Source organism: Podarcis muralis, chromosome 3, assembly GCF_964188315.1.
Source record: "Podarcis muralis chromosome 3, rPodMur119.hap1.1, whole genome shotgun sequence".
In the NCBI taxonomy this organism is placed as follows: domain Eukaryota; kingdom Metazoa; phylum Chordata; class Lepidosauria; order Squamata; family Lacertidae; genus Podarcis; species Podarcis muralis.
In genome coordinates this window covers 12,100,220-12,126,389 of record NC_135657.1, presented here as the reverse complement: position 1 = coordinate 12,126,389, position 26,170 = coordinate 12,100,220, and the positions used below count along the sequence as shown (strand labels likewise).

The following is a 26,170-nucleotide window of genomic DNA, read 5'->3' as shown; positions in this document are numbered from 1 at the left end:
GAAAGCTGTCTGTGGACAAACGCCAGCTCCCTCGGCCTGAAAGCGAGATGAGAGTCATATACCATATACACCTTTAACTGGACTTAACTGTCCAGGGGTCCTTTACCTTTGCCTTTTGCCACCTTCATGAACTAGCCTCTGTTGGTTCCCCACTGCTCTTTTAATGGACAATTGTATGCGTGCTCTTCTCATAAGCGAAGGAGAGAGCAATGCAAACTGTTCTACCTAGAAAGAGCAGGCATTTGTTGATGGCACCGAGAAAAATATTCAGGGCAGTAGGTCACACTCAGATTAGACCTGCTGAAATCAATAAACATCCCTAGCTTAGGTCCACTAATTTCAGTGGCCTGGCCTGAGTTGGACTTGGATACTATCCCAAATGTTCCTTAATTTCAGTGGGTTTGCTCTTGGTTGAATACCACCCTATATGTCTAATTCTGTAGTGGGCACTGGCAATTCTTTACCCATTCAGCAGCTTCAGGTCCAACGACTGCCACCCGCAAATGCCACCAGCCTGGTCTTTCCAGCCATTCCAGTGCAGTACTTGGCCAGCAAAGCAGATCAGAAAAGGTGGACATGTGCATGTTTGTGTATGAAGAGCCGAATTCCTTGGGTGCAAATGCATTTCAGAGCATTTAGAAGACAGCGGCCGTTGACGGCATTTATACCTCCCCTCCCCTTTAGCCGAAAAGGCTCTCAGAGCAGCTTACAAAAAAAATCAGTATTAAGACTGTCCCTTCCCCCAGGCTTACAGTCTAAAAGGACATTAAGGGGAAATGAATGGGGAGGAGGAAAAAGGAAGCAGGAGCGCAAGGTCTTAAAGCTGCAGTTCTGAGCACCAGCTCCTCACCAATAAATCAGCAGCGGTTCTGGCTCCCTGTTCCATCTCTCAGTTCCAAAAATCCTTTTAATACAAAGTCCTCAAACAGAGGACATGTATATTAAACTGACAAGGACAGGGTAATCTTTTTTTATCAGGGAATGTTTGATTCCAAATCAAGGCAGTGAAGCAGCACATATCATTCCCGTGGAAATCCGGTGCATGCTTGCAGAGGTTTTAGCAAGCAAAAGAAGGAAGCAGGTGTATAACAGGGCATGCAAGCCCATTCTGGGGAAGGTAGGTGGCAGGTGAAAATCCATTTAGTGTCTATCAAGAAAGGGAGATCCGGACAGTGGTCTTGCCTTGTTTGCGTGCAATGGGCAGGGGGCAGTCGTCTTCCACCAATTGCAGCCTCCAGTTGTGGGCCCTTGGCAGCGGGAGTGCTTTTCCGAGAGGCAGGAATCCTGCAAATACAGTGGTACCTCAGGTTACATACGCTTCAGGTTACAGACTCCGCTAACCCAGAAATAGTACCTTGGGTTAAGAACTTTGCTTCAAGATGAGGACAGAAATCATGCTCCAGCGGCGCAGCAGCAGCAGGAGGCCCCATTAGCTAAAGTGGTGCTTCAGGTTAAGAACAGTTTCAGGTTAAGAACAGACCTCCGGAACGAATTAAGTACTTAACCTGAGGTACCACTGTATATTCTCTGCGGTGGTTGCTGGCATGTCCAGTATATGGCAGCATAAGGCATGTGAGAACGTCACACGTGGAATTTCCCACAACACAAAGTTACATATAGTAATCAAAGAAAACACTACGTTTTTCTGGTGCAGGGTTAGAATGCAGTAGAAATATCTGAGATGTAGGTCTTTTACCAGGCTGTGTAGATCCAAGAGATATAGATATAAATATTTTCATTGAAAGATTTTCATAGATGATGAAGGTACAGAAAACATCTCTGTTTTCAGTTCATAGAGTTCTTTCTAAGGGTCAGTTACATTCAGCATGAGATGCTGATGTCATAGGCATTGTGAGGTTTGGGGGGGATAGAAAGTGGGGGGAAAGAAAGGGGGGCAATGCACAGTTCGGAAAGTACCTAGGACTCCTTTTCTGATGGATTTTGGGCGGGCCGAGAGCACATGGATACTGCAAAGGTCTCACCGTCACATCAGAATCATCACTGTTTGCTTTTGTTAGGTGGGATCAGAGTGTGAATCGGTAAGCAATGATTTGCGTGTAACTCCAAAAATGTTATGGAACCAACCTGTGGTAGTTTGATGGGTAAGAATCTTAAGAAGAAGAAAATTGATCCAGCATATCTTCCTTGAATAGCAGTCATTCCATTAGCTGACAGCTCAAAGTTGAACACGGTGATCATAATTTTGACAGTTTGATTGAATAGTCCCTTTAATGGACATTCCCTGTTGGGTATTTGAGGAACCATTTAAGTGGATCGTAATAAATCTAAAAAACGACACGTTAAATAAGAAATCATGCATGGTAGATCTCCGTTGTCATTTCTGCAATTGAAAATGCACGTTTAAGAGATCTATGCTCTCCTAGGAGGAAGTCATTACTGTTCTGTGTAGTTATTGAATGAAATATAGTTTGCGCTAAGGGTAACTGTATGCTTCCACTTGGAGCTCTTTGTTGCAAACATAAAGCAAGGGGAAAATAAATGGCATCCCAGCAGTTCTCTTCCTAAGTGGTGCCTTTTGCATGTGAAGACTTTATTCTCCCGCGTTAAGCAAGTCTACTGTATAAAATATTGTAGAGAACCTAACATGTAGCCTTTCAGCTTTGACAGAGCTTTACAAATAATTTTTTTTGGGTTCCTATGAAGATAAATAGTGGTTTTCACTGAAGCCTAGAAACAGGGAAGGTATTTTGCATAGAAAAAAAGCATGTATTTACAACATTACTATATATTTATATATTTTTATTTATTTATTGCTGTAACACTTATAAATATGTAAGCAGCCATTCCTGGATGGTGCTTTTGGCTTGCTTTTTTATTTTTTATCCCAGGATTCTCCAAAGTTATCTTAAAGGTAAAGGTACCCCTGCGCTCATCTCACTCTAGAGGCCGGGAGCCAGCGCTGTCCGCAGACACTTCCGGGTCACGTGGCCAGCGTGACAAAGCTACTCTGGCGAGCCAGAGTCACACACGGAAACGCCGTTTACCTTCCCGCTAGTAAGCGGTCCCTATTTATCTACTTGCACCCGAGGGTGCTTTCGAACTGCTAGGTTGGCAGGCGCTGGGACCGAGCAACGGGAGCGCACCCTGTCATGGGGATTTGAACTGCCGACCTTCTGATTGGCAAGCCCTAGGCTCTGTGGTTTAACCCACAGCGCCACCTGCGTCCCTATGTACATCAGTAAGAAATACCAAATATTAAGTGGCATATTAAAAAGCTGAATCAAAAAATGTTTATTATTATTTTTAAAATTCTACCCACCCTCCCAAGTTGTTTAGGAGTGGTTTACAAAAATCCCTTATCCTTTTTTCCCCTTTTTTTTTGTCCTCACAACTGTGTGACTGTTTCAGGGTCATCCAAAGAGCTTCATGGATAAACTCCAGTCCTTACTCAGCAGCTAACTGCTACACTACACTGGCTTTCTAAATACATATTCTAACAATGTGTTGTTCTGGACAATAGTTTGGACAAGTTCAAAAATGCATAAACATTGCAAGCAAACTATCAGAAGCCAACTAGAGAAGTGAAAAAGTAAGCAAGGACTGAGTTGTGCAGTGAGACTGCAACTCTCAAATGCAAGCGCAAGATGCGTTTCTGTCTCTTTGGCGGCACTGCCGTTGTCGCAAAAAACCCTCAGACTTTTTTTGTGGTAAGGGAAATGATAGGGAAATGCATTGGTAACTGAGTTGACCATCGCTCGATGCAATTTTTTACAACCTGACTGCAAACAGAAACGAATGCTTGACCTCCGTGCAAATGTTGTAGAAACAAAAAGAGGACGAATGCTCAATAAGCAGGTTGTCTGGAACGACCCTACGAAAACAAGGAACTAAACAGAACATAAACAGGGAAAGTTTATAGCATCCTCCGAACTGAATCAGCTCTTGGAGAAGATAGGATATAAGTTTGTAGCTTATCAAATTTTATTTGAATTTAAAGGTGGCTCTGGGTCTTCCCTCCACCGCCCCAGACTTTGCTGCAAAGCTTGAAAATACGTTAGAACGACAGAAATAGCAGCAGAAACAAAACTGTGTATTCTCAGTGAAGCAGAGTTTTAGCAAGATAGGAGATTCTGGGCAATGCACAGAGTACTGCGACAGAAATTGCGGAGGTGGTGCAAGTTTTGCCATCTGGCAAAGACCCTCAGCCAGATGGATTCGCTAATGGCTCCTATATAGTATTCAATCAGGCTCTTCTGAAAGGCGTGACTGGCATCTTTAATTATTCCAAATTAAGAACGAGCATGCCAGATACTGGCTTGGATACAAAATATATAATCGATGCTTTTTAGAAGATAAAAAGTCATGGTCCCAGTCACTGTGCTTCATTACATTAGTAAAAGTGAAAGCATGTTAGCCAAATTGTTGCCTTGCGATTGATTTCTCAAGTACTGTATTCAGTGCATCAAGGCAACCTTTTTAATGATCTGTTTTTGCAAACTTGTTATTTAGTGGACTTTCAGTTTGTTCAGTTTGAGGAGTTACTGTTATTTCAGTGGATACAATTAAAAAAAAAACTTTTCACAAATCTTAATCTATATGGTTGCAACAGAGGGAGAAATGTGGTCACCCCACTCTCTCAGCTGAGAGCCCACCTGCCATTTGTCTCCTACTTTCACTGAACTATTTCCATTCAAGCTGGTTGTTATAAGAACTTCGTAACTTTAAGAAATAGTGCCTGTGTTTGCTTGTTTTCCTCTTCCCTCCCATCCCATTTTTCTTCTTGTGCTGTATCTTTTAGATTGTAAATATGAGGACAGGAACTGCCTTACTTGTAACTCATCTTATATAAGCTACTCTGGAACATAGCTGTCAACGTTTCCCTTTTTGAAGGGAAATTCCCTTATTCCGAATAGGATTTCTTGCAAGAAAAGGGGAAAGTTGACAGCTATGCTCTGGGACCATTTTTGGTGAAGAGTGGCGTAAAAATACTTTAAATAAGTAATAGTCAGCGCCGTTAATGTAGAGCTTTCGGCCTTCAAATATCTGTGGCCTTTTAGAAGTGGGTGGGATGTTCTTAATGAATCCCACCCCCACCCCTGGTTTTGTTGTTTCTATGTGTGGGGTGTGGGTGTTTATTTGTTTGTAAGTCACTTTGGATAAGAACAGTCCTTTTTTTCTGTTTAAAAAAATGTTTAGGGGTATTCTCATTTTCCTACTCATTGGAATACTGTCCCTCAATGAGGCCAAACTCAGATTCACAAAATGTTTAGGGGTATGCGTACCCCTGCGTACCCCCAGGGGAAAAAAGCACAGGATAAGAAAAAGAATGGTAGAAGAACTGTTCTTCCCTCCTGTTGAGTTTGCCTTGCTATGTGCTTTGGTAAGTGTAGGGTGTAGTTATAGAGGAGGGTGTAGTTATTTCCTCTTACAAAGCAAGATCACCCTTCAGAGTAGCTATTATGAGTTGTGGGGCAAGAACTCCCTCTATCTTTGTGTGGGCTTGAGGGCCCTTATATGTCTAAAGGGAGAAGTAGTTAGATCTGGAAGACAAAAGCAGCATCAAGCGTCTGTCGCCAAACCTAGTTTCCTGGATCAGAGAGGGTTGTAGGAATGAAAAATCACAGCTTTTTACTCCTGAAATTGCATGTGCTTTGACTTCTCCTCTGCTGGTCTCCTTCTAGCATTGCAGTGTAGAGAGAGCCTCAGAGGCCCCTTGGACCACACAGTGGGACCTTATGAAGGTTAAAGGATGACACCCCTTGCAGTGCCAATTGCAAAAGAAAAACTGGAGGTGGAGCAGGGCAGGAATCAACTGCCTGGAACCTTGAACAAGAGCACTACTGTTTGAGACCTGGGATGCATTGCAATATTTTGTTGCAGGTCCCACATTCACAAAAAGGATGAATATGGATGGGTTAGGGGGCAGCGATTCATGCACTGATAAAATAACAGTTGAGAGCATTACTGAAAATGTGTAAACAAAAATAACTATGAGTGCATTCTCTGACAACGTGGTACCGAACCCTTATTTTTTAACTATCCTTCCCCCAGTCTAGCTCTGCACCCGGAAAAAACCCTGGTTGCTACAGGGCAAGTTGGGAAGGACCCTTACATTTGCATCTGGGACTCCTACAACGTACAGACTGTTTCCATCCTGAAGGATGCTCATACCCACGGAGTTGCCTGCTTGGCTTTTGATTCAGATGGCCAGGTATGTATCTACAGTATTTGGCTAAGACCTAGTCATTTCAGAAGGCCTTTGGAGTACCAGGTGGAGATGGCTTAGCAGCATCTTTCAGTTCTCTTTGTTGCCACCTTAATATACCACCCTGCTGTGTTTTCATGGTTTTCATTGGATTGTTTTGTAACTGAGGTTTTAGTGCTTCAGGTGTATATACAGGGGTACCTTGGTTCTCAAACTTCATCTGTTCCGGGCGTCCGTTCCAAAACGAAAGCATTCCAAGACCAAGGCACGCTTTCCCATAGAAGGTAATGCAAAATGGATTAATCCGTTCCAGACTTTTATAAATAACCCCTAAGACAGCAATTTAACATCAATTTTATTACCAAAGAGACCATTGATCCATAAATTGAAAGCGATAATGTACTGCAGTCACACAATCAATCAATCAGTAGCTGAACTGGGTTCCCCACAGTCACAAAAACAAAACAAAAAAAAGAGCTGCAGAAACAAAAACACAAAATAAATAGCAAAAACAGACAGACCTTAGTGTAACACTCAAATTGGAATCGTAACACTCAAATCATCAGCTTAACACTCAAAATGGAATTGTGGCACTCAAATCGGAAGCATGACACTCAAAACAGAGCACGTTCGGCTTCTGAAAAATGTTCACAAACTGGAACACTTACTTCTGGGTTTGCAGTGTTTGGGTTCCAAGTTGTTTGAGTACGAAGGCATTTGAGAACCAAGGTATCTCCTTGTGCATTGTGAGCTACCCTGAAAGCTCTGCTGGGGCCAAAGAGGCTGGTTAAAAATTGAATAAGTAGGAACAGTTCATCAAGTCACCATTAGCACTCTGCTATTTGTGGGCAGGGGGCTGTATGCCTTTTAAAATATTTCATAGAGGGGCACCTGATGCTGGCATTTCACAAGCAAGTATACAATGCCCTTCCTGCCACCCTTGTGTGCTTTCTTAGCCCTCTTCTTGTTTTCTCGTTGAGAACTCTATGCTTCTTCACTAGGGGCCTCTCCAGACATCCTTTTCCTCGTGCATTCATGATGATTTGTACTTTTGACAATACTGGGGCAGTCAAACACAACCCCACTTTCAATACTGTTTGCACCTGGAAATGTTTTGGAGTTGGTCATACTGTTTCATTTCCAATAGGTGCACATCCCACAACTTTTCATACCGCAAGCATTCTGGGTTTTTTGTATTCTCCTGCTTTTGTTGTGTTGTAGTCCCTCCAGAAAGCAATAAGTGGTAGTATTGCAGAGCAGCTAATAAAGCAGAATAAATCTACAACTAATGCACTAAAAAAGGTTTTTAAAAAAGAGGTAAAGGACCCCTGGACAGTTAAGTCCAATCAAAGGCAACTATGGGGTTGCAGTGCTCATCTTGCTTTCAGGCCAAGGGATTATTGTGTCGAGAACCTATTGCAGAATATACCTGCAATAAAACACTAGTCTAGAGACCCCCTCAAAAAAAAGAAGAGGAAACCTTTGTCGCTTTTTAAAAGCTATCATTTTGTATCACTGCTGGCATAAACCAAATATTCTGTTTTACATGGGTGAATTTAATACTACCTGTAAACAATCCAAGCTGGTTTCTCAGTTCTGCTGTTCTGTTCTCTTCTGTGCCAGGCACAGGGCAGTAAGGAGGAAATTAGAAGCTAATCTGATTTATTTGCTTGAAAATATACTTCTCTGTCCAGAGGAAGGAAATGAGAGAGGCATTAGGCACCCAGCAGGTTTCAATCATCCCAATTGTTATCTGCAGTAAGCTTTATGATTAATTGCAGGCCGTTGTTCCCTTTTCCATTGAAAAGTTCGCCAGGAATACTAAGAGACAAGAGCTATTGCCACCTCTAAGTGTATCTCTACACTGCATACGGAAACTAGTTTCACAGTCATTCCCTCTCCTGGGAATGACAGTTCTGTGAGGAGAGAAACTAGGGAGTTAAGAACCTCAGCATCCTCTTCAAACTACAATTCCCCACCCTCTTTGGTGAGGTAGCTAGATGCACCTTTTGGTCTGCTACAGTTAGCTATATTTCAGTGGTGTTTAAATAAGGGCTATTGAAAGATGTGAGGCATAATTCTGTTTGCTGAACTGTGTGGCAGGTTTTCATTTCTCGTTTTCCAGCAAGAAAATAATTCAATCCATAAGGCTTGAGGGCTTGTGCACTCCCTGCCAGAGGCCAGTTCTAGTGTGCAAGAGGAGGAGTGCAAGACAGAATTAACATTTCCCCTGTTTCCATTGATGTGTGAGAATAACTTGTTTACAGGGCCTATAGGAGGTTCCCAGCTCAGTATTTTTAAGCCGCCTAGGGAGAAGATAGCCTCATCGTAAGGCGCATGTGGTTAGGGTTGCCATCTTTCAAAAAGTGAACACCCAGACATGAAGGTTGTTGAGGTTTTTTTGCAATTACAATGATCCGTCACAATTTCTTCATATTATTTCTGGATAGTAGGGAGGAAATATATATATGGGGTCATAGAACTGTAGAATTGGAAGGGACCCCAAGGGTCATCTAGTCCAACCCACTGCAATGCAGGAATATCAGCTAAAGCACGCAAGACAGATGGCCACCCAACCTCTGACTGGAAACCTCCAAGGAAGGAGAACCCACAGTCTCCCAAGGGAGACCCTTTCACTGTCAAACAGCTCCTACTGTCAGAAAATTCTTTCTGATGTTTACTTGGGATCTCCTTCCTTGTAACCTGAAGCCTTATTGGACCCAGGGCACATTTGGACACCTTAGGAATTGAGAGCACCACAAAATACTCATTTAATAGAAGAAAAACTGGCAGAGCTCACAACCGCCACACCTCAAAAACCAAACAAAACACAAACAACAACAAAAGCAGGAAGCGCTGCCTAAGGCAGTTGTTCCCAATTACCTAGGTACTGCAGAACCCCTGTTTCTCAAAAGCCAAGCCGTTGACCCCCTACTTTTGAAAACTTTGATATCTCTATGGCAGCTTTTGTGATGTGAATGGTGTCACAGACCCTCTGGGACCACCAATAGGAAACCATGGACATACGACCATTGTAATTTTATGTTGTGAACCACCCTGAGATCTACGGGCATGGGGCGTATTTAATAAATAGTATTATAACCATAGAATCATAGAGAGAAAAAACACCAAAAGAATCCACATCCCCATTTAAAAAATAGGGTGGCAGGGAATCTTGATGGGTGTCGAGGATTTGTCTGAAGGTGACATGTTGCTCACAGGCACCACCCTTCATCTATTTTCTGCGAGACCACAATCTTTGTTATTCACTCAGAGATTGCAGTCTTTTTTGTGTTGTCCGTCTTCACTGCTGCGTTTAGCCCCAGGACCTTTTCACCTGTATGAATGAACGGCTCCAGCATCTTCTTCTGTAACGGCAAATTGTTTTGTCGCATTGCCTCGCCAATGTTGATGTGCCCGTTAGTTGGAGCCTATCAGTGGGTTATCCATGCCAGTTTCATCGGAGCGTATTTCTAATGAGCCAAGCCAGTTAAACCAGCCCCATTAATTTTGCATTGCTGGTGATTGGCAGTGCTTTGAAAAGCTTCAAAGGCACCAACGGTTTTCAGGCTCAGAAAGGCTTTGAGGAAATGGTTTCAAAATTTCAAAGGCCACTGTCTTGCAGAGCAAAGATTTTTTTAGTGTAACAGGAGATTCTCCATTTGCACTGAAATTAATAGCTTTGAACGTTTCCTGTTCTTCTAGAATATTTTCTTGGGACCATTATTGTGCCAACAAGTAACAAATTAGTAAGCAGGTTTTCAACTCAGGTGCGTGTTAAACCAGACAAGTGTTTCTGCCATCCTTCACACATGCATAATCATCACCTTATGGCTGCAACCTGTGGGAATGGGCAAATAGACATTTTGTGCAGCAGTATCCCAGAAAAGTCCATTCGGGTAGGGAAATGAAGTCCTTAATTTGGGGAGGGGCTATAGCTGATTGATAGAAAAGGTTCATAGAATCATAGAATCATAGAGTTGGAATAGACCACAAGGACCATCGAGTCCAACCCCCTGCCAAGCAGGAAACACCATCAGAGCACTCCTGACATATGGTTGTCAAGCCTCTGCTTAAAGACCTCCAAAGACGGAGACTCCACCACACTCCTTGGCAGCAAATTCCACTGTTGAACAGCTCTTACTGTCAGGAAGTTCTTCCTAATGTTTAGGTGGAATCTTCTTTCTTGTAGTTTGGATCCATTGATCCGTGTCCGCTTCTCTGGAGCAGCAGAAAACAACCTTTCTCCCTCCTCTATGTGACATCCTTTTATATATTTGAACATGGCTATCATATCACCCCTTAACCTCCTCTTCTCCAGGCTAAACATGCCCAGCTCCCTTAGCCGTTCCTCATAAGGCATCGTTCCCAGGCCTTTGACCATTTTGGTTGACCTCCTCTGGACACGTTCCAGTTTGTCAGTGTTCAGTCCTCAGCATCTGCCATTAGGGCTGCAAAAGGCCTCTGCTTGCATCTCCAGAGAGCTGCTGCCAATCCCTGTAGACCAGCCTTTCTCAACCTTGCGTCCTGAGGTGTTGCTGGACTACAACCCCAACATCCCCAGCCAGCAGGGCCCAGTGGTCAGGGATGATGAGAGTTGTATTCCAACAACATCTGGGGACCCGAGGTTGAGAAAGGCTGCTGTAGACCTGGGTTTCCCAATCTTGGGTCTCCAGCTGTTTTTGGACTACAGTTCCCATCATCCCTGACCACTGGTCCTGCTAGCTAGGAATGATGGGAGTTGTAGCCCAAAAACAACTAGAGACCCAAGTTTGGGAAACCCTGCTATGGACAATGCAGAGCCAGAAAGGTCAAAGATCAAAGGTCTGATTCAGTTCAAGGCAAATTCCTATGTTTTACCAGAAAAAAACATTCCTTCCTTTTATACTTAATTTTTTTAATTGTCTTCATAAAATAAACACCAGCATGAAATAAAATATGCAGTTATGTACTCCCCAAACCAGGAGAAATTGTAATTTAACAAGGCTAAACAATATTCAAGCTTACATTATATATGCCGGGCTGCCCTACGTCAATTGAAAATGTTGGGGTTTTTTGGCGTCTTTGTTAAGAGAAAGCTCAGCAACTTTACTTTTTGAAATATGATTCCAGTAGCTAATTTTCATCATCATTAAAATCTGCCAACCACTTTGAAGCTGGAAATACAATACTTTTTGATGGAATCAGTTCACGCATTCAACTGCCACTGACAGAGTATAGAGGAATCAAATTAACTCCAGGGATGTTTCAACCAACTCATTAATTCAGTTCTAAGACCATTAGAATAGTTCCGGTGATGGCAGCATGCAGGATAGCAATGTTAAAGTATTTTAAAACTTATTGAGGAAGATTTGAGGAGTGAGGAGTGAGGTCATTACCCTTCTACTACTTTCCACAACAGGTCACTCAACCATTTGCAGGTGACAGCAAAAACTACAGAAAAATTTAGCTGGGGCAATTAGAATAAGATCTGTTATTTGGTTATTGATGTAAACCTCCAGAATGTATTTTGTATAGTTAAGGTTTTTTTTACCTCTATCTTTCAGTACATTGTGTTTTATTTCATTGCTATGGCTAGTCGTTAATGCAAATAAAGATGCTTCTTATGACTGCAGTGAATAGCTAACTCCTGAGTGGGTGTTCATTTAACAAAATCGTTCATTTCTTCTTCTTTTAGCGTCTAGCTTCAGTGGGACTGGATGCCAAAAACACAGTCTGCATTTGGGAATGGAGGAAAGGAAAACTTCTTGCATCAGCTACTGGCCACTCAGACAGGGTAATCAGCTAATGCGTTTGGCATAAACGTTTTTTGTAATGTTTCTGAAATATTTCTTGTAACCCTTTTTGTTGCATTGATGGAGCTGTTAACTTCTCCCCCCCCCCCCCATTAAGCTAATGCTCACAGAAATACAATATTATAATTTAGTTTATTAAATTATTGTGGGAAGATGATATTTTGTGATATTATAGAGACAGGGAAATTAATAAGTGGGACTGCTGTGATAGGATCTCCCCACAATTTTTTCTCTATTTGAAAGCAACAACAAGGGCTGCTAATTTGATTGGAGAAGGGACACAGGCAGGAAGTGTGTATGTTTATCTCCCCCCTGTGCCATTTCCCTAATCAAGCACCCCCCCCCCCTTCCATCTTTCCAAGTTGCCATTTGCAGTGGCAAAGGCTAGGGCAAAATTCAAAGTGTTGGTGTTGACGTTTAAAGCCCTAAATGGCCTCGGCCCAGTATACCTAAGGAGCGTCTTCACCCCCATCATTCTGCCCGGACGCTGAGGTACAGCGCCGAGGGCCTTCTGGCAGTTCCCTCACTGCGAGAAGCAAAGCTACAGGGAACCAGGCAGAGGGCCTGCTCAGTAGTGGCACCCGCCCTGTGGCCACCCTGTGGAACACCCTCCCATCAGATGTCAAAGAGATAAGCACCTACCTGACATTTAGAAGACATCTGAAGGCAGCCCTGTTCAGGGAAGTTTTGAATGTGTGACATTTTAATGTATTCTAAACCTTTGTTGGAAGTCGCCCAGAGTGGCTGGAGAAACCCAGCCAGATGGGCGAGGTACAAATAATAAATGATGATGATGTTGATGATGATGGAATCACAGCTATAGCATCCTTGTCAGATGGCCATCCAACCTCTGCTTAAAAACCTCCAAAGAAGGAGAGTCCACTACGTTCCTTGTGACAGCCCTTTAGATACTTGAAGATGGCTATCATCTCCCCTCCTAGTCTCCTCTTTACCAGGCTAAACATACCCAACTCCTTCAACCATTCCTCATAAGGTACATGTATTGTATCTCCCTGTTCCTCTCCAGTGGGACTTAACTGAAGTCTTGTTCAGTTCCTTCAGTTGTGCTGTTACTAACTGTGTATTTACTGGCATTTTCCAGCCATTGTCAGTCTTGCCGTCACATGTGTAGATTGTTTTTGACACTGAGGGATGGAGACATAAATGAAATTGAGGCAAACACTTGCCAAGAGGTTTGTATGCCTTACATGGTCTTCATGATGCTGTTTGCTTTCCACAAACATTTTTCATCCATATGGAAAGTCAGCTATATTCACGTATGTTATTGGGAACAGAACGTTAGGACTTTATAGAGAAGCAGGCATATGTTTATTGAATTTATGACATATCTGATATGAAAGCATGTGGTTTCTAATTTAGTGTAGCAGTTTTGAATATTTTTTGACAGATCTTTGATATTTCCTGGGACCCCTATCAACCCAACAGAGTGGCTAGCTGTGGAGTGAAACATATCAAGGTAAATTGGTTTTGATGCTTTGCATTGCCAATGAAAGAAACTCTTTATAATTCCTTGGCGTATTTTCTTTTACATTTTTTTTAAAAAGCAGTGACTCTTATGTAGCCAGCTCGGTGTGGCAAATTTCCAGAACTATTCAATATAAAGTGATTGCAGTGACGGACTGCTTATCAAGCAAAGCAGAAGGGACACATAGTATAGTTTAGGAAATATTTATTTCCTGCTTGGCTCTCTCTCTCTCTCTGCATTTCCCCCCAAGATGAATTGATTTAGAGTGAAGATTACTTGAACCAGCAATTTAAATAATCACCAAATGGAAAACGTTAAATTGCAATCACCAATTTTAATCAATTTTTTCCATTTGTATTTCACTTTTTTCTCCAAGGCCATGTTTTCTTTGGCTGCTATACCCAATTCCAACATATCAATTTACAATTAAATTCCATGTTATTCTGTATTCACTTTGTGTCTCAGGGTGGCACTTGCATCTTCTGATGTTCTCCTGCTCATGCACGCACACACACACTCTCACACACACACGTACTTAAGCAATTATGTCGCATAACATTTTTCAGTCTTATTAATTGAGCATAATTAGTTCTGCATTGGGGAACGGAAGCTGTAGCCAATCCTGCAGCCCAGCACGAAAACCAACTTGTGGGATTTTGTTGTCAAAGTCCAAAAGATGGGCCCCGTTTAGCCTATAGAATTCACTTCGTTTAAATGAGACACCCAAGACTGGAGTAATGCAATATTCTAATACCACATAAAGGTAAAGGTAAAGAGACCCCTGACCATTAGGTCCAGTCGTGGCTGACTCTGGGGTTGCAGCACTCATCTTGCTTTACTGGCCGAGGGAGCCGGCGTACAGCTTCCGGGTCATGTAGCCAGCATGACTAAGCCGCTCCTGGCAAACAAGAGCAGTGCACAGAAATGCCATTTATCTTCCCGCCAGAGTGGTACCTATTTATCTACTTGCCCTTTGACGTGCTTTCGAACTGCTAGGTTGTCAGGAGCAGGGACCGAGCGACGGAAGCTCACCCCATCGCGGGGATTCGAACCACCAACCTTCTGATTGGCAAGTCCTAGGCTCTGTGCTTACAGCAATATGGAATAGACAAGTACTGTGCACACACCATCGTTTTAAAGCACATTTCAAGAACACACACCCAAAGAAACCTGGGAACCGTAGGGTTCTGGGAGGGGTAAGCTACAATTTACAGTATTCTTTGCTTGGAGAGAAATGTGCTTTAAATGTGTGGCATGTGCCAGTCAGGGGCGTAGCTATAGCCAGCTGCTCCAGCACCCAGAGTGGCAGGGGCAGGGCGGAGCGAGCCGCCACCGGGGCGCCATGGCGATTCACGCACGGGGTGGCGTGGTGAGCTGTCCACAGAGTCTGCCTGGCGGATGCAAGCCCCATGCTGCCGTTTCAGGCAGCGGGGGGGGGGGGGGCCAAGCCAACGTGTCATTCCCAGGAGAGACGCACGGCTCGGGCGTGCTTTAGGCCAGGCCCCGTGGTAAGTGTCGCCCCCCCCGCAGTGTGCCTTTCTGTCACCCTCCTCAGGGTTGACACCCAGGGTGGACCACACCCCTCACACCTTCCTTCCTACGCCCCAGTGCCAGTGACTCTTTACCTGTTACACATTCAATTTTTTGCCCACTCTTACTTTACTAATTATAACATGTAAGGAAGGATATAATTTTAAGTAAAATAGAATTTTCAAAATGTATACTTTCAGATATGAGAAACAAACAGGCAAAAACAAGTACTGTCGCATATGAGAAGCACTGAATATATATATATATATATATATATATATATATATATATATTGGTCCTGGTGCTCAGGAGCAAGTTAGACAGATTGCTGTTACTTCTCCTTAATTAAGTGTGTGTGAGGACCAGACTGATTATTTTCTGCCAAGAGTCTTGCACATCTCACATGGCACTGTGTTCAGATTGCTAAGGTGAGGCCTTAGCAGAAGAATTGCTGTTTGTTGTTCTCTGCAGGAAACTGAGCACCCGCTTTTATTATTTTGGCACCTGGGATCTGTAAAACCGATGTCCTGATTAACCCAGGCAATCATCATTCAAGCCAAACAAACAACGGCATGCCAGAATTTACTAATATTGTCTGAAGCCAATCAGCTATCCAATCTGGCAGGGCTATACGTAAATTGCTTTTGAAGCTCTCTGATATTAGAGATGCTGTTATCTGGAGGAATTATGATTCACGTTTGGTGAAAGAAATTTTTTAAGCCTTGCAAACCCTTTTTAGTTTATTTTAACTGTATCAGCCTGCAAAGGAAGACTCCTTTAAAGTCCTTTCTGGAAGTGCAGTTAATGGCAGAGTTCAGAAGGACTCCATTTTAACATAAAAAAATAGATTTTATTGATATTATATTCTCAAAACATTGGGAAACTTAAGAACAAGTTTGATTGATTGATTGATTGATTGATTGATTGTTTGTCCATGACGATGCCCAAACCTGGCCCCTTCTACTATTATTATTGTTCTGAGTTTGTGGGTGCAAGACATCCGTAATCCCTTGATTTAGTATTAGAATTTAATCAATGCTTGTAGAGTTAAACTGGAAATCTGACTCTTAATAGCTGGACTCAGCTTGCTGTGTTCAAAAGATCACCTGAGAGATGGGCTGTTAACAGAGAACAAAGATTGGGAGATGGGCTACCAGCAAAACGAAGACTCTGTTTTGCTCAGTTTCTTCTTGGGAGGAGACTTTCCTTGAGCTCTGAGATTGTGAGCAGAGAGGCAAAAAGAGAAGATTGCAAATGCCGATAGAAATCATGCAAAGGTCACCAGATGCAGGCGTGTCCTTAACATTTACTGATCCACTAACATTAAGACAGGTGATACATGATAGGGCCATGAAGCAATGGAGCGGTTAAAATAATGGATTTATCCTTCACTTTCATACCCTTTCATACAATTTTTTTCCTTTAGTTCTGCGTGGTTGCTGTTAATTACTTATTTATTATTGCTTTCACCATTGTCTAAATCTGATTTTTATCTCTACCATGTGATTTTATGTTGTGTTAATACGTGTTTTTGTGTGTGTGTGTTTATGTATTTTAATGGGTTTATTTGTTCAAAGCATTTTTAAAACCCCACACTTCAGCTGAATGGGCTCCCAGAGTGGCTTATGCATGTAGGCCACCTTGATAATTCACATAAATGCACGGCATAAAGTAAGCAGAAGCAACTGGGGCCTCTTGCCAGGTTCTCAAGCATCGTGGAGATATGTTCTGCCTTTAGGATGATCTCAGATCACGAGTCTCGCAGACTCCTTTTTGTACTTTGCCTTGTAGTTTTGGACACTTTGCGGAAATGCCTTGACAGCCAAAAGAGGGATATTTGGTAAAACAGGAGACTTGCAAACTATCCTCTGTTTGTCCTGCGCAAAAGATGACGTCACATACTCTGGTGCTTTAAATGGAGACATCTACGTCTGGAAAGGGCTCACCTTAGCCCGCACAATTCAAGGAGCTCACGGTGTAAGTTGCCTTCTACTTTCTCGGTTCTGTTTTGTGAAAATAACGAAGCATCTTCCCTGAATTCGCTCTGAAGCACCACAGAGGCCCTTCGGGAAGGGGGCTACTTTAATCCAGTAGGTTTTATATGCTGAATTAAGACTGGGCTGAAATCCTACCTTTGCCTCTGGTTCTCAAAAGCTTTCTCCCCTGTGAAAAGAGGCACATTTCCAACTGCTTTTTTGTGTGTGAAACTTCTCCAAAATTTCCAGGAGCAGGTTGCCACATATTTTACAGAATTTTGCCAGGAAATGCAGCAAGTGAGAAGCTACAGAGAGAGCATCATGCCACTTCCTGACCACCACTCATGACTTGGGAGTGCTTCAGTGCAGCAACTTCCATCACCCATCATCCAGCTCACCGCTGGTCAGGAGGACTGGGACCTTTGGGAATAGGAACCTAGCAACATCTGGGGGTCCCATGGTGCCTGGATGAGGCTGTTGTTAATGAAAAAAGAAGTTAGGTTTTCTATGTGGAGGTCCTGACTTATAAATCATGCTAAGGGAGGTGTTCACTTGGCGACCATCACATGATGAACGTGATCATGTTCATTTTTCGCTCCCCCACTTATGGAAAGGTTCTGCCTCTGACCCTGATATATGGTGGAATCATCAAATCATTGGGTTTATATGAACAATAGGAGTTTCATAGGAAAAACAAGCTGATGTGAAGCCAACCTAAGTATGATGACGTTTAAGCCCTTGCAAACAGGTTTGGGCTTTGAAATGCCTTTTGTTAAAAATCCAGTTCAAGTATGTATGTTGTTCATTCGCAGGCTGGCATTTTTAGCATGTATGCATGTGAAGAAGGTTTTGCCACCGGTGGGAGAGATGGCTGCATTCGACTGTGGGACACTGTTTTTAAGCCAATAACTAAAATTGATCTCAGGGAAAATGAACAAGGCTATAAAGGTAATGAAAATACTTTTTGCGCAACTCTATGTTTCTATGATTCTATGAAATTATTTGTAATGTATTTTGTGCAATACAAAACATGAATATTTTTGTTCCTTTTCTCTTCCTCCAAGTTTGAATTTAATCCTTATTGCTGTGATCTTGAGGAGGCGGTGGAATACATACAAGAGTTAGCACATCTGCCCTTCAGATTTTGCCTTTGTTTTCACAATTGTAGCTTACGGCACTACCTCTTTCCCAAGTGAAGCACAACCAATTCCTTCGTTTCATGTTGGGTGGTACTACAGAATAATTGGAGGTGGCAAAATGAATGGGTATAGCATTTGGATTGCAGATTATGATGTGTGTGTGTTACTCTGATACTCAAACTGCCTTAACAGACAATGTAGGAAGCTGCCGTATAGCAGGTCAGAATATTTGTCCACCAAGCCCAGTATTTCTGGGCCAGCGTCAGTTTTGAGGGAGTCCAGAGAAAGCTGCTCTCTTGTAGAGTCTCCTCCATGGTTGGTAACCCCTCGTGGGATTACCTTGTGGCAGTGCAGGACAATACTTAGCAGGAGCAGCAGCACTCAGTGTGATTGCATCTAGCAATGCTATGTGTGGGAGTATTATGGGATATGATGTCATATTCTGGTCCAGTGCTGGATCCCACAGAAAAGGAGTCAAGGCTGGACAGAAGTTGCAGGACCATGGATAGCTCCTAGTGAGCAACTTGACTAGCACTGGCTAGTGGCTTCTTCTCTAGCAAGTGTTACAGACTGAGGTGCTCATGTGAAGATGCTCTAAGTGTTAGTTTCTGTTTATGCCACTGTGCAGTGCTTGGAGTCACAAGACTCTGTTTTGCATTCCAGAGATTCCAGGCTGTTGGAACTCTCATGGAAGACGGGAGACGAATGTGATGTTACTGGTTTCCTCTTCCTTTGTTTTCCAGTTGCTCTCTGCTTTCACAGAGAGAGCGTGTATATTTCTTTTCTGTCTGCGTAGTTAGAAATAAAACCTAGCAATGTAGCTCAAACTTCTCGTCTCTTCTGCTGCTTTGATACTCTGCTGAATGGGGAAAGTGCCTGGAGCCTTATCAAAGGCTCAGGTCATTAATCATCATCGGAGGAGATTCCGAAGGCTTTACCAGAGGAGTAGCTTGGTCATAGCGGAGATTCCGACACTAAGTTGTGGGCACCCTGAAAGGATCCAGCTGGAAACAGGAGCCTTGACTGGATTGATCCCAGTCTGATCCAGAGAGGTTTTTATGTTGTAAGTCCCACGTATCTCAATGGAGTGAACCTTCCAGAAATATGTATGCAAAATTATGCTTGGCATAAAAGTGTTACCTAATAGCTATATCATTGTACTGTCACATACACAAAGTTTTTCTTGCCCCTGCTACCTGAAAATGCTAGAGATCTTCTCCATTCATTTGTTTTAGTGTCACTCGCCTTCAGTATGATGGCAATGTGGCCCCATTTATGCTTCTATAAATACTGATTTCGATGCTGTTTATGCCATTGTATTTTTATAGTTAGTGGTTTGTCCTTTAAATTATTTCTCCGGATAGCTTCTCTGCAGGATCTCCTTTGCAGGCACAGTTTGAGCTTCATCAGTGTTAACAGCAGTAAATCCATAGAAATGGGCACTGACATTTCTCCAAGGTTGAAGCACCTGTGTACTCGGCGTGTAAGAGGACCTCAAAATGATGGGGATAAAAATAGCCACAGCCAATTAAGAGATATAGCTGGGAATCACAAATCAGAATAAAGTTACAAAAGCTATCTTCCTAACTCTTATCCTTCTATACATTCCACATAACAGAGATATCAGAAGTCACAGACAATAGGATCTCTCGGGTGGTGCAAAGAAATAGGTACAAAAGCACAGAAGGCAACATGGAAACACAGCAGAGATGAAATGGAGATTGAGGGAACAATAGCAAGCTAGCTTCATAGTACAATGCATTGCAAGTGGGGCGAATCCCCTAAGCCAATCAGGTGTACAATCTAGAATCTTCTAGCACTTGAATATATGTGTGCTCCCACACAGCTGAGATCAGTTTGGCTTTGAAGCACCGTAGCACAAGATAACACAGGCACTTCAACCCAATGATCTCATCCTAGTTACTCTAATGTATCTGTTAGGATATAGTTCCATTCCACCTTAAAAGGGTATAGGCATGACGTTTATGTATCACATGCCTGTTTACTCCTAGCACAGTCTGCTGGGAACATCCGTTGTATGTTGCTTTTGTATTATCGCTGTTTTGCTGGACACGAAGGCAAGCAGTCATGTTTTCCTTTGTTCCCAAACTATGCTGAATAAATGCTGTAAATATGCTCTCTCTGTCTTCCTCTTCCGTTGTGGATGATTTCTACACTCTGCTGACAGAGTGTGCACGGGTCTTGGAACGTATCTGAGGCTCGTGTCCCTGACTGACTGATGCTGTTCCACGGGAGACCGGTGATTGTCCGGAGCCAACTGGGGGCCTGCCTGATGCCCCCATCTTCCCAGCAGTATCTCAACAGTATCCTCTTCTCACAAAGGCCAGTTTTCGCCCAGAGACCTAAGCGAGGAAACCATTTCCTCGAGAACCTCCAACTAATTAATTGACCTAAGAAGCAGGGGTGGAGGAAGGGCGGTGCGGTGGGGGTGGTCCGCCCTAGGTGTCACCACTGAGGGGGGGGGGTGACAAAATGCCAGGCGGCACTCACCACGGTGCATGCAGTGTGCCTGAGCCACGTGTCTCTCCTGGGAGAGACATGGTAGCTTAGGCGAGCACAGGCTCTGCGGTGCCCAAACAGTCCACCCACTGCCTCCCCCTCAGCTGTAGGGTGGCTGAGTGGGAGGAGGCAGGCAGACTCCTTGAAGGCCCCGTGGAGGTTTCCTGCCCCTGCTGGCCCCACCCTGCGGGTGGCTGGCCCCATCCCCTACAGCAACTGGCCCTGCCCTTGGGCACAGGGCACGCGTGCCATCCCAAGCGCCCGATTGGCTTGCTCCGCTGCTGCTAAGAAGACAGACTCAGATGAATATATTTGGGGTCAGAGGGGCGTTTTCATCATTTATTTGTTTTTGTTTTTCAAAATAAGGCTTGTTCTTTAGCTAATAAGCAAATTCTGCAGGATCTGTAGACAGTTGAATATTGCATAGGTGCATGTATAAGGTTATGTTTGAATAAATGGGTGTGTGGGTGCTTTTTCTTCAGAAGAAGCTGACTTGGTCATTCCTGTGGTGTTTCAAGGAACCTATGAATGTATCAATAAGAAACAGCCCATAGTAAATTTGGATGAGTCACTTGATCTCAGCTCAGATTTATTAAAAGGTGTATTTGTTGGCACAGAGGATGTTGTGTTGTGCTTTGAAACACTGAAAAAGATTCCTACAACTGTTCTTTTGTCTGAAGACCCCACAAGGTCAAAAGTAAGCCATGTAACTGATAAAATATTTTCCAGCTTCTGGAGGTCTATCCCTTATCTAAGGAAGAAAACTTTGTTAATTCCCAGTAACTCCAGGTCTTAAAGCCCAGCTGAATCAGTTTAACTGAGGCAAACCAAGCACATTTGGGGGTATAGCTCATAGGGGTGGGTGCAGAAAATGTTTCAGGAAAAGTGATGCCATATGTATTTCATTCCTACACAAACACGTGGGTGTGGGTGTGTCCACATATATACCTGTATTTATATATGTGGTTGTGTGAGAGAGAATGAGAGAGTGGGGAATGACAAAGCTAATTTCTAGGGTAAGAATCACATAAAAACATGTGGACTATCCTTTTGTTTTAGAGCAATTCCAGTTTCCATAAACAGTGGTACCTTGGGATGCGAACGGGTTCCATTTCGGAGCCCTGTTCGCTTCCTGAACATAACGTAAGACGCGTCTGCACGGGTCGTGTTTCGCAGCTTCCGCGCATGCACGTGACGTCATTTTTACCATCTGCGCATGCGCGAGCGGCGAAACCCAGAAGTAACGTGCTCCGTTACTTCTGGGTCGCCGCGGAGCGCAACACAAAAGCGCTCAACCTGAAGCGTATTTATCCCGAGGTATGACTGTATACTTTTACAATTGTCAGGAGAGTGAAGGTCACCACAATTATGGAGGGGCAAAAATCTTCCCTTCAGAATGATAGGCAGCAGTAGGATGCCATCATTTATTTATAAATGCCATTTACCCCTAATGTGCTGCTTGTAAAGGCATGTCAGTTTCTCACAGGGGGTCTAGAACGCATTCCAGCCTTGAAGGAAGTTAAAATCTTTTTAGCTTAAAGGGGGGGGTGTCTCATTAGGGGTTTATCAAATTAATGTCATTTATTAGCCATTGATTCTGCGTAGAGAACATTTGGAGAGAAGCACACAAAGGCAAAGAAAATTGCAGCACACAGATATAGAGGTATAAACTATTAATACTAATTGGCTCATTGAGACAGAATTCCACTTGCAGAGAATTGTGCAGATGCACTTTGGCTCCTTTTGTATCCATGGGGGCGGGAATCATGTGCTCCCTTTGGACATGCACCTGTGAGGTTTGGGAGGTGCAAACAACATCCAGCAGGCTTTATTTATCTATTTATAAATTTTTATACCACTTTATAGGGTTAAACCACAGAGCCTAGGACTTGCCGATCAGAAGGTCGGTGGTTTGAATCCCCGCGACGGGGTGTTGCTCAGTCCCTGCTCCTGCCAACCTAGCAGTTCGAAAGCACAAAAAGTGCAAGTAGGTGAATAGGTACCACTCCGGCGGGAATGTCTGTGTAAGTGCCTATGCAAATGTCCTGAAAACACCGGAAAAGTTTTGTGTTCCAAGTTCTCAAGCCCAGGAGGTTTGGAGACAACCTGTTCTGGTCAGGGTTGCACTCTCTTAGAAGAAGCTGCTTCATATTTTGCGGATACTCCAGCATCCAGCATTGTCAGGTAAAGGTAAAGGTACCCCTGCCCATACGGGCCAGTCTTGCCAGACTCTAGGGTTGTGTGCTCATCTCACTCAAGAGGCCGGGAGCCAGCGCTGTCCGCAGACACTTCCGGGTCACGTGGCCAGCGTGACAAGCTGCATCTGGCGAGCCAGCGCAGCACACGGAACGCCGTTTACCTTCCCACTGGTAAGCGGTCCCTATTTATCTACTTGCACCCAAAGGTGCTTTCGAACTGCTAGGTTGGCAGGCGCTGGGACCGAACGACGGGAGCGCACCCCGCCGCGGGGATTCGAACCGCCGACCTTTCGATCGGCAAGTCCTAGGCACTGAGGCTTTAACCCACAGCGCCACCCGCGTCCAGCATTGTCACTGGAGGGCAAAGCAGTGGTGAGGAGTTCCTGTTTCCAGCCCCCTCTGATTTGCCAGGTATATAGCCGCTTCGGGGCAGAAATGACTTGACCAAGGTGCTTCGTGAGCTCTAAGTGTGGCTATTCTTGAAGACGACTTGGCAACGTCAACTGGTTCAAAATGCAGTGGCCACATTATTGACTAGGGTTAGGTTTAGAACTCATGTAACTTCTCTTCCAACTGCTTTGGCTGCCTGTTCATTTCCAGGTGCAATTTAAGATGTTCACGCTAGTGTTTAAAGCCCTAAATGCCTTCGACTCCAAACATCTGAGAGCGCAGAAGCTCTTGGGTATTAAGATCAGCAGGGAAGGCGCTCGTGGTAATTCTCCCACCCTTGGAAGTTCAGGAGGGTGGTGACCCAGAATAGGGGCCGCCCCTAAAGGTGGGAAACTCTGTCTACACAGAAGTGTGTGGCACCTTCACAGGGTAGTGCCCAGGATCAGTTCTGAGTTGTGAGACCACATCTTTAGAGGGAGTGAACCCCTCCTGAAAACAATCTGAGCACATAATTCTGGGTTAACAAGAGAAAGCTGGAACCTTCATGCCTTGCTTGAGGAATGGGAGACAGGTCATGGGCATGTTTAGCCTGGAGAAGAGGAGGTTAAGGGGTGATATGATAGCCATGTTCAAATATATAAAAGGATGTCACATAGAGGAGGGAGAAAGGTTGTTTTCTGCTGCTCCAGAGAAGCGGACATGGAGCAATGGATCCAAACTACAAGAAAGAAGATTCCACCTAAACATTAGGAAGAACTTCCTGACAGTAAGAGCTGTTCGACAGTGGGATTTGCTGCCAAGGAGTGTGGTGGAGTCTCCTTCTTTGGAGGTCTTTAAGCAGAGGCTTGACAACCATATGTCAGGAGTGCTCTGATGGTGTTTCCTGCTTGGCAGGGGGTTGGACTCGATGGCCCTTGTGGTCTCTTCCAACTCTATGATTCTATGATTCTAGGTCTTGCATTCATGACCAGCTTGTGGGCTTCCTGGAAGCATCTGGTTGGCCGTTATAGAAGCAGGATGCTGGGCTGAATTAGACCCTTAGGCTGAACTAGCCAGGCTCTTCATATGTGAAAGATTTTTCAGAGTCTGAACCAGGAATTAATATTAGACCATGCCATGTAGTGACTTAATCCCCATGAAACATAGCGAACCTGTAGTTTGATCGAAGAATGAGATTAAAGTCAGTTTTGTTTTCGTATTTTTGGAAGCAGGGCACATCTGCTTATTGTACAGTAGAAGAGAGCTTTATCTGATGAAACAGATTGCTAGCCTGCCAGCAGCGAGAATTAACTGTTCGGTACTGTTCATCCATATGCACTTTGTTAACATAGTCAGTGATGGTAAACTGGAGAGAGAAAAGGACCGATATCTGATTCGTATCAGATAAAATACCTCTCAATTAAGAGTGCTTAATAAAGAACGGCGTGTGCATTTACATAAATTAACCTTTGGCTACTACACGAGCTGAAGAATGGAAAGAATGGTGTTTTGTGAACAGGTGTCAGCAGTTACCTAAAAAAAAATTAAAATGTGTGTGTGCCGAATCAGAAAATCAGCATCCGAAATGAGGTCTTTCCACCTTGTGGCCCATGGAGAGATATGTAGTACACCAATGGCATATTGGTATTTTCTGGCCTCCTGGGCCCTGTTTTTTGCAGACCCTAGCAGGCAGGCCTTAACAAGCCCCAGGTGAGCTGCCTTTCATCTTTGATAGACAGCACTGGACTTGGCAGCTGTGAGCTTGTCCTTTCTACCGTTTGCCCTGCTGCATCCCCACAGGAAAACTCTCTTATTTACTGCTGAATCAGAGCAAATGTCCATCAGATTTTCCACGGATTGATGTTTGCTCTGATTCAGCAGTAAAGAGAGGGTTTCCCTGGGGGGGGAAGCAGTGGGGCAAACAGAAGTCTGCTCAGACCCGGGCCTAGAAATCATGGCTTTACATTATTATGCATGGCCTCCCATTAACCAAAACCTTGCGTAAGCTGCTAGTTACCTGTATTCCTCCTATTCCTTGTAGTGTTATGAGCTGCACTGAGTACCAACTGAAGGAGCACTGGCCCAGAAACTAGCCAGGGCTGAGTGCTTTTAAGTCTCACTGCTTTCAGTGCACATTTTGAACACCCACAGGAAACAGTGCAACTTAAGTAGGGTTGCCACATGTCCTCTTTTTCCAGGACACATCCTTTCTTTCAGGGGTAAAATTTCTGTCTGGGTGGATTTTTTTAATTTGCCAAAATGTCTCTGGCTATAATTTCTGGATGAGACATAGGTATACATAACTGGTGGTTGAAGACTTGCTTTCATCTTCTCTTCTCCTGCCCACCCTCAGCAATATATCACAGCTTCTATAGCCTACATATAGTAGAAATATTTAAAATGAGAGCCGTCATAACATGCTCTTATAGGCTCTTCAGAATCTTCTTCTTTGGCAATCACTTGTAGTCAAGTAAGATTGTCTTCTATGAACACGGTCTTAACAGTGAGTCCGTAAGTGACTGTGGAGGGCAATTCTGGATCCACAATGGGGATCTTCTTCCACAATGGGGACATAGGTTTCTAGGCAGGAGTTGATCATGGTGAGGGTTTGCCAAGTGTGCCTTCCTCTTAGCACGTTTTCCCCTTTCATCCTGAGTTTGAGGCAACCCTAACTTAAGGGCTTAACTTTCACTGGATCACAGCACGGTGGATCAGTGTGTCGTGCTGTTGACCAGAAGGTTGGTGGTTTGAGCCCACCCAGGGATGACTGTGGGCCAGAGGGTCCCTTTCAACTCTATGAAACAGATTGATAGCCAGCTATCGTCATTATATATATATATATATATATATATATATATATATATATATATAATTTTATTAGTTTTTTAACATATCATTTTCAACAATAATTAAACATACTTTTACATCTTATACAATCTTTTTTTGACTTCCATCAATCACATCTGAAAATTTTCCAATCTAATCACTTAA

At 43.6% G+C, this 26,170-nt stretch overlaps 1 protein-coding gene across 3 annotated transcripts in view; it reads left to right on the top strand.

Annotated features, from left to right (window-relative positions):
• EML6 (EMAP like 6) overlaps positions 1–26,170 on the top strand; it is a 175,782-nt gene that overhangs the window by 47,708 nt on the left and 101,904 nt on the right. The window contains exons 3-7 of one of the 3 annotated variants that reach the window (XM_028725094.2): positions 6,013–6,172; positions 11,844–11,942; positions 13,370–13,438; positions 16,769–16,954; positions 17,766–17,901. In XM_028725094.2, the coding sequence (XP_028580927.2) occupies positions 6,013–6,172; positions 11,844–11,942; positions 13,370–13,438; positions 16,769–16,954; positions 17,766–17,901 (650 nt within the window). Of the gene's footprint in view, positions 1–6,012; positions 6,173–11,841; positions 11,943–13,349; positions 13,439–16,768; positions 16,955–17,765; positions 17,902–26,170 lie in introns of those variants that run through there. The other 2 variants (XM_077925440.1, XM_077925441.1) reach the window with 2 other exon arrangements.